The sequence below is a fragment of the Penicillium alfredii genome (assembly GCF_028826965.1).
Source record: "Penicillium alfredii strain IBT 34128 chromosome Unknown utg000010l_segment0_segment0, whole genome shotgun sequence".
Taxonomy (NCBI): Eukaryota; Fungi; Ascomycota; class Eurotiomycetes; order Eurotiales; family Aspergillaceae; genus Penicillium; species Penicillium alfredii.
Window position 1 is genome coordinate 1963763 of NW_026622707.1, and position 11345 is coordinate 1975107.

Here is an 11345-nt window from a genome sequence, read left to right on the forward strand (position 1 = left end):
GCCTTATTGTTTTCATAGCTGATACCCCTTATGGCGATGTTGACTGTATATGTATGTATAGACTCGCAGAGCATTACAAAGAATTGATCGAGTGGAATGCAATGAATCGAATTCAAACCCATGCAGACGCCAGACATTAAATAAATACATACACAAGACATAGGAAATAATGACCCTGACAACATCACAAGACAATGGATCACGGGAGATATCAAAATCTCCAACCATCCAACATAGATCAAAAGAAAAAAGAGAGAAATACACCAACAGAATAAAAGGTACATGGAACCATCGCCTCAAGAAGCACCGCCACGGGCTTGTCCACCGCCCCCTCTCATTCTCTTTCCACCACTGCCACCCTCATTGGTAGCATCAGACCCTTCCTCGCGAGAGCGTTTGTTGCCCTGAGGAATAAACTGCCGAGCTGACGCATTCAAGGCACCACGGTTGGCCGAGGGGCTGGGCTGTCCTTGTCCCTGCTGCTGGGCAGGACTAGCGTTTTGGTTACCGCCACGGCCCTGACCACCACGTCCGCCCCGACCACGCGCCACTCCGGCGCCGCGCTGGCTAGGGTTTTGGGCTGGTTGCTGTTGCTGATCACCCTGCTGCTGTTGGGCGTGCCCAAAGGGGTTGTTCTGGACACCACCGCGGCCGCCACGTCCACCTCGAGCGACTGGCAGTCCAGATTGGAGTGCCTTAAGCATACCAGGGGCATTGCCAGCAGGAGGCTTGCTGGGCAGTGTCGAAGGCTGCTGCTTCGATTGCTGATTTTGCTGCAGTTGGCCAAATGGATTGGCAGGAACTGCGGCTGGGGTTTCGTCTACTTGCTGTGACGGTGGTGGCTTGTTCGCTGGGACAGCAGGAGGGCCAGTCGGTTGGGCTGCAGCTGGTGCTGGGCTAGCCGTAGCAGCCGGTGCAGGTGCGGGCGAGGGCGCGGATGCACCGGGAGTGGCAGCAGAAGGCGCGGGAGATGCAGGCTGTGCCGGAGATGCCACTGCAGTTGGCTTGGGTGTTTGAGCAGCTGACGGGGCGGGTCGAGCAGTCTTTGCAACCTCCCACACCTCGACCACGGGCTTCTGCGGCGTCTCTGCGGCAGCCTTTTGAACGACATCGATCTTTGCCTGGGCAGTCCGGATTCGGGTATCAAGCATGCTAATCCGCGCAAGAGACTTCTTGTCGGAAAGCTCAACGGCGGACTTGATCTTCTCGCCCAGCTCCTCTTCGTAAGCCTTCTTGGCTGCCTCTCTTTCCTCGGTAAATTTCTGCTCGAGCTGGGCAAGAGATTCAGCGTTTGCAGCTGCCTGGGCCTCGTTCTTTTCTTTCTCCTTGGTAACCATGTTGCGAATGTTGTTCCGCACAATTGTGTTGATGGTCTTGTGCTTAGCAACGAGCTCTCTTGCTTGCGAATCAGTCAACTCGGGCAGCTCAATTGTCTTCGACGGTGTTGCAGGTGCCTGTTCCGTAGCCGCCCCTGGTGTACCAGGGGCTGATTGTTCACCGGCAGAGAGTCGCTCAATCTCTTGGCGATGGGCGGCTCTGACCTCGGCCAGCTTGTTGTTGAAGGTTTCTTTGAGCTTGTCGGCTCGTTCCTTGATCCGCGCGTCTTGCTCGGCATCCTTCGCTGTCAGCAACCCATCCTTTTCGGCAAGAGCTGCTTCCAGGCGCTGGATCTTGTCTTCCAGGGCCTTGACCTTCTCCTCGTCACCAGGAACGGCAATTGGTGTCGTCGGGGCGGGGAATTGAGAGGCGGGTGTCGGGTTAACCGGGGCCGTTTCCGTTGAGATCGGGGCGGGTGCCGCAGCCGGCGCCACGGCAGGCGGTCCAGCGGGCGTCTCAGCCATCTTAGCCTTGACACCTTCCAACTCCTCCTTCGTCGTTTTCAACTCCTCTTGAATAACCTCCTTCTCCTGCAAAGCCGTAACCAGCTCCGACTGCTTGCCGTTGAGACGTCCAGTAAGCTCCTTAGACCGGGCCTTAAATTGCTCTGTGAGCTTCGTTCGCAGCTCCTGCACTCGATCCTCGCCGGCATGCTTGAGCTGCTCGGGGAGGGTCGTCGCCTGAGCCTGGAGAGTATCCCGGACAGAAATAGCTTCATCCCGCTCCTTCTCGAGTGTTGCAAGCTTCTCCTTCAGTGCCTCCATTTCGGCAGGATCGACGCGGTCGTACTTCTGGAGAATATTCTGAATGCGTTGCTGGTAACGATCGCGGTCCGCGTGCAGCAATTGCATCTCACCGTCCTTGGCCTCTGCAAGGTTCTCCAGTTCGCGAATCTTGATTTCGAGAGGTTCGATTTGCTGGACAAGCTCATCCACGCGGTTTGATTTTTCTACGAGGGCGGCCTCGGTCTGTTTGACCTGGTTGCGAAGCGTCACACTGCTCTCGCGGAAGAGGTTGAGCTCATTGAGCGTATCCATAAGTTTGTTGTGGTTCAGGGCGTTGTGCTCGGTATCTGCCGCAGCACGACGCTGTTGTTCAAGTTTGAGTCGTGTCTCGTCGAGTTGAGACTGAGTGTAATCCAGTTGTTGGCGTAGACGCTTGCTCTCTTGTGTGGAGAGATGGTACTGGACTTCCACAATCTCCTTCTCGCGACGAAGGAACTTGATGACCTCCTGCATACCCTCCAGGTTCGGCGCTGCCTGTTCTCCTTCCTGTTCTCCCTCTTCAGAGATGTTGGTGCGGTCGCGTTGCAACGCAGAAATTTGACTGCTGATGTTTTCGAGTTGTGTGTGCAACAAGGAGTTTTGGTGGAGAACCTCTTCGCGTCGCTTCTGAAGTTCGGTGAGTTCACCCTCATATCGGGCTCTCTGTTCGGCCCAGCTCTCCTCCTTTTGAGACAGGTCCTTCTTGTACGTCTCGGATTGAGTTCGCACTTCAGCCATATCAAGACGTAGCTGATTGGCTTCAGCGCGGACATTTTGTAGATTCTTGGCGGCTTCAGCGTGCTTGACGAGTTCACTCTCGTAGTTCTGCTGCGCGTGTTGTGAAATTTCGGCTTGTGCCTTAAGGTCCTCTTGGTGGAACTGCGCAGTAGCAATGTGTCGTTCGTTGTCGTCTTTCAGTCGAGTAATTTCCGACTCATACGTGGCCTTCTGCTCGTCAAGGCGGCGCGTCGCTTCGCCCTGCTCCTCACGGAGCTTGGACATCTCGGTGTTTGTAGTAGATAATTCCGTTGAAATCTCCTCAATCCGAGTCTCCAGATCCTGTATCTTCTTGTTCTTCTCCTCCATAAGACGGTCAGTCTCCTCGCGGTACTGTTCCTGAGTCTCAGTGGCAGACTGGAGGCGTTCTTCGGACCCTTGGCTGATGGCCTGGTACTCTTCAGACAGTTCCTTGGCATGCTCAAGTTCACCCTTGGCGAGCTCTAGGTCACGTTTCAGTTCAGAAACCTCCATGGACAGTTCCTGCTCACGAGTCAAACCGCTACCTTCGCCGGCCTCCTGTGCAACAACGGGGGTTTCGGCAGGGGCGGCAGAAACGCTGGGGCGCGACTGCAAGACCTGAAGGCGTTCTTCGGCGCTCTTCAACTCGACAATCAATTCGTCCACGCGAGATTGAAGGTGATCTCGAGATGTTTTGGTGGCAACCATTTCTTCACGGACCGAGCCCAGACTGGTCACCAAATCATCGATTCGTTTCTGACTCTGTTCGTGCTCGTATTCACGTCGCAGAGTGGCCTTTTTCGACTCTTCCACCTCATCGTTGAGCTTGCGCTTGGTCGATTGCAGCTCAGCCTCGAGCGTTTCAACATTCGATTGTAGACGGCGGCGACTGTCTGAATCTGCGTGTTCACGCTCGTTTAGGATAGTTTGGAGATTTGCGTTCAAAGCATCAAGGCGGCTGCGCTCGTTGCGCAAAGTCTCAGTGTCCTCAATCAAACGCTTCTCGATATTCTTCCATAGATCCTTCTCGGCTTTGAGGTTTGCGTTTTCCCGTTGAAGGCTTTCCACAAGACCCTTGGCCTCGACAAGATCTTCGGCGGCTTGCTGTGTGCGAATGTCTTGGCGGTTTGCATTCTCAAAGAGGGTGGAGTATCGTTTTTGCAATTCACTGTTTTCGCTCTTGAGCATCGTGAAATTGCTCTGGAGAAGCTCGGCGCGTGAGGAAGCGGCAGCAAGTTGACTGCTAGAGCGACTGATTTCGCTCAAGAGCTCGCTGTTTTTCCTTGACAACTCGTTCACTTGTTGACGGAGCGCCGTATGGTCCGTAGATGTCTCCTCTCGGTAAGTGTCGAAGTGAGCTTGCACCTTGCGAAGGAGCTCAGCGTAGTCGGGTGCACTCGATTGGCTTTCCGTGGCGCCTGGGGGCACAACGCCAAGCGGGACGGACTGCGAGAACACGGACGGGTCTCCAACCGTTTGTCGTCGGTGGACCAACATGCTACGGAAAGTGTCGCGCTCCTTGACAAAGCTCTTGGTCTGAGCAACGAGACTGGCGATTTCGTCACGATAGGTCTGGGAGCGGGTCCTCAGTTCCTTGAGTTCTTCGGCTTCCTGCTGACGCACAGCAGCCTGGGCGCGCGCTTCTTCGCCCTCCATCTTGTCACCGAGCTCCCTCAGCATGCGACGAAGCGTGACATTTTGTTCTTGGAGCCCATGGAAATCTTGATACGTAGTCAGATTTCGGCTGATGAAGCGGCCAGTTGGGGTTAGTTCGGCTGCAGACTCCTCGATTTCCTTGCGTGCAATAGTCTCGAGTTCTTCGCGATCATAATTCTCGCCCTGCTTGGCCATGGCCACTTCGAGGACCAAAACCTTGACTTCCGCACTGAGATCCCGAAGTTGTTGGCGAAGGATATCGCCCTCACGAGCCAATCCTTCAACCTGGCCTTGCCATTTCCTCGCTTCCTTGGTGGCCTCATTCTTATCTTTGGTACCCGCCTCTAGGAGGTTTGACATCTCCACAACCGCGTCTTCCAGGCGGCTGTGATCTGCGCGCAATTCATCAATCTCCGGTTTGCTAGACTCGAGCTCCTGAACCATTTCATCCAGCGTAGAACGGAGTTCCGTGGTCGTTCTCTGTTCCGCGGCGAGAAGAGTGCGCATCTTGTCGTATTCGGTGTACATCTGAGTGAGCGTGAGACCGCCCTTGCCACGAGAGGCCCGAGGCGAGAAGATACCACTGGGGGTTCCAGGTCGGGTGGGGGTACTGGGTCCAATTCCATTCAGAGAGCGAGCAGGACTCATCGACCTGGGTCTAGCTCCACCGGCCTCGAGCTGAGAGACAGTGACTTCAAGCTCGGCCACGCGACGCTCGGCAGCTTGCTTGTCGGTGTGCTCGGCCTCCATTTCAACGCGCAGTCGCGAAATCTCTTGTGCTGCTTCATCCTTGGCCTTCTCCAGTGCGAGCTGGCACTCTTGCACACGTTGTTTGGCGGTCTGTGCCGAAGATCCTTGCAACTCAGCCAGTCTGTTGGAGCTGTCTAATTCGATTCGGAAAGACTCGGCGGCCTGGATTGCTTCTTCCTTGAGCTGGTGGATACTGGCCAGCGACTCCTCATATCGGTGCTCAGTGTCGTCAAGGCGGCTCTTGAGGGAATTCTCACTGCGCCTCAAAGAGTCAATGGTTGTATTTGCTTCTTCATTTTCACGCTGAAGCTCCGAAATCCGTGCACTCTTCTCCTTGCGGAACTTGATGTGGTCGGCAGACTTGGTCTTGAGTTCGGTCTCAAACCATTCATTGTTCTTCTTGGTGAGATCCAATTCCTGTTGAAGACTCTGTTCGCGGAATCGCGCAGTCGCGGTTGCGGCATTGGCACTTTGCAAATTCTGCTCCGCGGTAGAAAGTTCGCGTCGCAGCTCGATTGTTTTCCTGTGTTGAGCAGAGAGTTCCTCGGCCAGCTTATCATGGGCCGCGGATTTGGACTCGAGTAAGGCGAGCGTGTCCCGATTCGAGGCTTCGAGGGACGAGATGCGCGATTTCAGCGAGTTCACCTCGGATTCGCTGGATGTGGACGAAGACTTGAGCGTAGAGATCTCTGATTCCAGGGTAGAGCGAGCGTTTTCTATGCCACGTTAGAGAAAATCCTAATAAGTTTCCAAGCTTGCTTGATTCTGGTGGAGAAGGATTACCTGACTCATGCAACTTCTTTCTTAAATCCTCAACCTCGGCGTGGCCTTTTTCCACCGTGTTTTTCAAGACCTTGATCTTGGATTCATTGCTCCGGACAGCATTCTCGAGCTCGACCTCCAAACGAAGCTTATCCGACTTCAGCTCATCGTACTCGTGCGCTTTCTTTGTGATGGATTCCAGAAGCTGATTGACAAGGTCGACGGTCGGGGCCTGCGTCAAGGTAGAGAGCGTCGATTCTGGAATCGCATAATGCGAAGACAGATAAGGTAGCTCGACTGCAGCGTCAGCCATGGTGATAGATCAACAGCCCGTGGCTGTTTTGGCTGAGAAGGTCGAGGGGGGAAACGTAGATGCGCAAAGCTAGAGCTGAGCTCGGAGTTAAACGCGGTGTGTACTGGGCTTCCAAACGCGTACACACGGCGCTATCGAGGAAAGCCCTAGGACATGGCGATACCGACCAAGGGGAGTAATGTTTGATACTTCACCCAGCCGTCAATGGGTGGAGAAAGGAGGGGGGTGTGGAGGGTCGATGAGGTGAGTTCAAGGGCGAATTCCTTTTCCGCGATTGGGTTGCTTTCACGAAGGCGGCGAACCCGAGCACGTGACCTGCTGCCTTGAATTGGAGTTCCATTGTTCGACTCTTTTGTCTCAATACCCAACTCTGGTCATCTCCCAGCCTCTCTACTTCTGGGACATTTTGGTTTATTTATTGGGCAAAGTCTTGATTCTTCCTATAATCACTCCCGTCTGACAACCGAGCTCGACCTAGTTCCGCCCGAGGCAGCCTCGGGTCCTCGTCCAGCTCCCTTCCATCCATCTCGAGTCGCAACGTCTCCCCGATCCGTCGCAGCCATGTCGTACCTTCAGCAGCAACTCAAAAGCTTCAACACCAGCGTGATGGAGTCGGCGAACCGCATGCCGCAGCAGCGACGTGTAGCCACCAACCAACCGGCCTCCGGCAGCAGTCCGCAGGTTGCATCATCTGCGCCGACTCCGTCGTCCACCGGCGAGGCCAAGAAGAAGCGACACGATGCGGATATCGTCTACTCGCAGCCGGCTAACACTGGCACCGGCAAGGATATCATGACGCAGGTGCTTTTCGCAATCGAGCACATGAAGAACAAGGCGATTCCGCTCAAGTTCGCCGACATCGTGTCGTATCTCTCGCTCCAGCACCGGGCCAACGACCAGGGATACATCCAGGCGCTCCGGAGTATCCTCCGGATGCACGAGAAGGTTATGTACGACCCGAGCGGCGCGAACGGCGAGGGCACATTCAGTTTCCGTCCTCCACACAACATCCGCTCGCCGGAGCAACTGCTGCAGAAACTCCAGTCGCAGTCGACTGCGGCGGGGATGAGTGTTCGTGAGCTTCGCGAGGGCTGGCCCAACGTCGAAGAGAACATCAACCAGCTGGAGAAGGAAGGCAAGCTACTTGTGACGCGGAACAAGAAGGACGACCATGCCAAGATGGTGTGGGCCAACGATCCGTCGCTGATCGAGCACTTTGACGGCGAGTTCAAGCATATTTGGGACAAGATCAAGATTCCGGACTCCCAGACTGTCAAGGAAGAGCTGGAAAGGGCCGGCATCACCCCGACCAACAAGAACAAGGTGGTCAAGCCGCGGCCCAAGATGGAGAATAAAAAGGTCAAGAAGCCGCGGCGCAGCGGCAAGACCACCAACACCCATATGATGGGTATCCTCAGAGATTACTCCCACCTCAAGCGGTAGGGAGGGACCTCGGAGGACAGACTGACTTTCGGCTTTGCATTACATTGGTGTTTGGACAAAGACTGCATATGGGTTGCTTCTATCTGCTTTTCTGATTTTTCGCTGGCTGAAAATTCGGTTGCCATTGTGTACATTTGTTGACCTTAAATAGATACCCAGATAAACCATTCAATTTGATATACCTAAAACATAACTATGATTGACCAAGTATCTTGGGCGGAAGAAGAACAGGCAGACCAACTAGAGATAAAGACAAAAGCTACATTCCGAAGTCTATGAAGCTCGATTCGTCTATAAAAGGCATATACCCAAGAGAAGGTGATCTATAAGTTACATCGGCAGACAGTTGAGCCAAATATACAAGCCAGCAACCAAAGCCAGAATCAAAAGCCCTCCCAATTGTCAGCCGCACAAGAGGAGCAGTTACTCAATGCTTCCCATTAGGAACCTCGGCAGGATTTTCTTCCAAAAACAACACCAAATCCTCAATAGTACAGACCTTAATGCCCCAACGCCTCCCAAAACGCAAGCAAGCGTCCCGACGCATCATACCATTCTCGCCCCGGATCTCCGGCACGCCATCCTCGAGCTCGCCATCCTCAACGAGCTCGGCAATCACCCCGGCAGGCGTCTTCCCAGCCAGACGACAGAAATCCACCGCGGCCTCGGTGTGGCCCTTGCGCTCGCGCACGCCGCCGGGCCGCGCCTGCAGCGGGATGATGTGGCCGGGGCGGCGGAAGGAGTCCGGGTGCGCGGCGGGGGAGGCAAGCGTGCGGCAGGTGAGGGCGCGGTCTTGAGCTGAGATACCTGTTGTTATGGAGGCGTCGCTCGAGTCGATTGTGATTGTGTAGGCGGTGCCTTTGGGGTCGGTGTTGTTGGTTACCATTTGCGGGAGGGCGAGGCGGGTGGCAAGGTCGGGGGTTATGGGGGCGCATATTAGGCCGCTGTTGCGGATTAGTCTGTGCTTGCATCTTGGAAGTCCTCGGTATCACCAAGAGGGAAAAAGATTCTAAGTGTATGTGTAGGTCTCACTCCCGTTGGTGGCGAGAGAGGCGGTTCTCACCTTGTATAGCGCACCAGGAATGCCATCTGCGCGGCGGTGATCGACTCGGCGGCAATGATGAGGTCACCTTCATTCTCGCGATCCTGTGAATCAAGAACAATAATGAATTCGCCATTCTCTGTGTTGAATCACCGTTAGTTGTCTGACCAGTCCCCGCTGACAAACCCCGTGAATGCGCGGAAGTAGAGGAAACAGTGTAATCCGCTCTTTCAGCAGGGTTAAACACTCACTGAATGCTGCAATTGTCTCCTCGATCGAATCGAATTGGTGCGCCGGGTCTGTGGGCGAGGGCATCTTGGGCGATTGAGGGGTGGATGGCGCAATGGATTTTTGCCCCTCACTGCGGAATTCGGAGATCGGAGGAACAGAGTCAATGGCAATGGACGTGGGAAAGGGGGTGAGGAGTTAGATTAGGAAGGGAAATAGAAAGAAATTAGAAAGGGAAGTTTCTGACTGAGAAAAAAGTGACATCTGACTAGGGAATTGGCTGACACGAGCATTAGAAATGCTCGCTACGCTCCGCAATAATCTCGAGAAAATAGGAAGTGGACCTTGTTACTTGACCCACCCTACGGTAGAATGATCACCTAGCCGTCCCCTCGAGTCGGACATTTTCAGTTGTTGGTCCTCTACCCCATACGAAAATTCTCACTGATACAAAAATTTTTCTCTTTATTTATTAATTATTCAACAATTTCACTAACTAAATCTAAAAAATAGCGGAGGGTCTTTAGTAGTTAATTCGCCTTCTTCTAATACTAATATCTTTCTATTCTAATCTTATTATAGGATATATGTAAAGGGTCTACCAAGATGGCAAGGCATGAGGTTATTCCTAACTGACAGAAGGGGTGGATCAGGTAATATCATATGATCCTGAAAGAAGTCGGAACTTGTTACTTGATCTACTCTATAGTGGAATAATCACGATATATAACAGAGACTTAGTCGTTTATATTATCGATAATATATAGGAGTTACGAAGATATTATATAATAAATTAATACTCCTATATCTAGCTAATAAGATAAGATTTAGTCTTAATAGTAATAAAGATATACTATTTTCCCTTATTTCTTCTTTTTATTTCTTTACCTAATCGATAGGCCTTATATCTTAATAAGTATATTTTTTATAATTCTAAATCTTCTTCTTTAATTACCTAAAGAAATAGGATAACCCTATAGACCTAATCTATTATAATATATTAGAGTAATACTCCTAAAGAGATATCGTAAATCCCTCTATCCGAAACTAACTAGACCTAACTAGATAAAGACCTATAGACTATCTAAGAAATAATCGAAAAACTTTAATATCTATAAAAATTATAATAAATAGCTTAATAAATAAGAAATTAGATTGAATAAAGGAATATTATTAAACCCTTAATAAATTAATAATAAAACTAGGGTTTATCTCCTATAGAAGATAAAGATAAGATCAGGATTCGAAATATTCTAATATTCTTAATTTATTCCTTTTTTTAGTAGAGAGAAAAGTAGCTTTTAGATCTCTCTCTTATTTTTAAAGAAACGCTATAAAAATATCGTAATAAAGAATAATAAATTATTATAGCTCTATTATATATAGAATCTATTTACTAATAAAGATAGTATTAATATATTATTAAGAAACCTAAAGAAGAATAGCGAAATATTAATATTTTATAGGCTTATTTTAAAAATTAGACTCTCTCTTTTATTAAAGATATTATAACTCTTAAAATTAATATTATAGGATAACTATAAAAAGCCTATTAACGCCTAAAATAGGATCTATAAGAGTTTTATACTTTTTTAGATTTATTAGAGCGATACTTCCTTTATTAAAATAAAAAAGAGAGAGTATTTATAATATTCTCGAAATTTATCTATAACCTTAAATAATATATATAAGAATATATATATAAGCTACCTAAAAACTAAGATAGGATAGTATCTTTAGCTATTTATTATTAGGGGTTATAATAATTAATATAAAAACGAAAAGGCCCCGAAACCCTTAAAGGATTTATAAATAAGTAATTTTAGATAAATTAATATTAACTAGACTGTAAACCTTAGGGATCTAAAGAAAGGACCTAGAAAAAAGAAAAAACCTAACTAAAAGGGACAAAAAAACCCTTTAATATTATATTTATTAAAATAAAACCTATCTCGCTAATTATTATCTTAATAAATTAAGTAAGAAAGCTAGTATATAAATAGTTATTTAGATTAAATCGGAAAATAATAATAAGTTAGTCTAAATCCTATATAGCTAACTCTATTACCCTAAATAGAAACTATAATTCGCTTTTATATTCTAGTATTACTACGGAACGAAATCGAAATATATATAGATATAGATATCTATATTAAGATTAATATTATTAATATTAAGTTTATAGAAAAGTATAAACTATAGAGAGTAAAGCTATTATTAATATTATTTAAAATAGTAAATAATTAAGGAACCTTTTTATATAGTATATAAA

General features: G+C 49.3%; 3 protein-coding genes across 3 annotated transcripts; 1 reads left to right on the forward strand and 2 right to left on the reverse strand.

Annotated features, from left to right (window-relative positions):
* Positions 1-296: 296 nt before the first annotated feature.
* NUU61_008283 (putative filament-forming protein (Tpr/p270)) lies at positions 297-6360 on the reverse strand (the record flags this gene model as incomplete). The annotated part of the gene is made up of 2 exons (XM_056658808.1): positions 297-6001; positions 6069-6360. The coding sequence occupies 2 exons, from the start codon at positions 6358-6360 to the stop codon at positions 297-299; spliced, it is 5997 nt and encodes a 1998-aa protein (XP_056509101.1).
* A 561-nt stretch (positions 6361-6921) lies between these two features.
* NUU61_008284 (transcription factor TFIIE subunit TFA2) lies at positions 6922-7803 on the forward strand (the record flags this gene model as incomplete). Its single annotated transcript, XM_056658809.1, has 1 exon — positions 6922-7803. The coding sequence occupies one exon, from the start codon at positions 6922-6924 to the stop codon at positions 7801-7803; it is 882 nt and encodes a 293-aa protein (XP_056509102.1).
* Positions 7804-8230: 427 nt separating this feature from the next.
* On the reverse strand, positions 8231-9160 carry NUU61_008285 (3,4-dihydroxy-2-butanone-4-phosphate synthase RIB3; the record flags this gene model as incomplete). Its single annotated transcript, XM_056658810.1, has 3 exons — positions 8231-8747; positions 8867-8984; positions 9097-9160. 3 exons carry the CDS (start codon positions 9158-9160, stop codon positions 8231-8233), a joined length of 699 nt encoding a protein of 232 aa, XP_056509103.1.
* Between the last annotated feature and the right edge of the window lie 2185 nt (positions 9161-11345).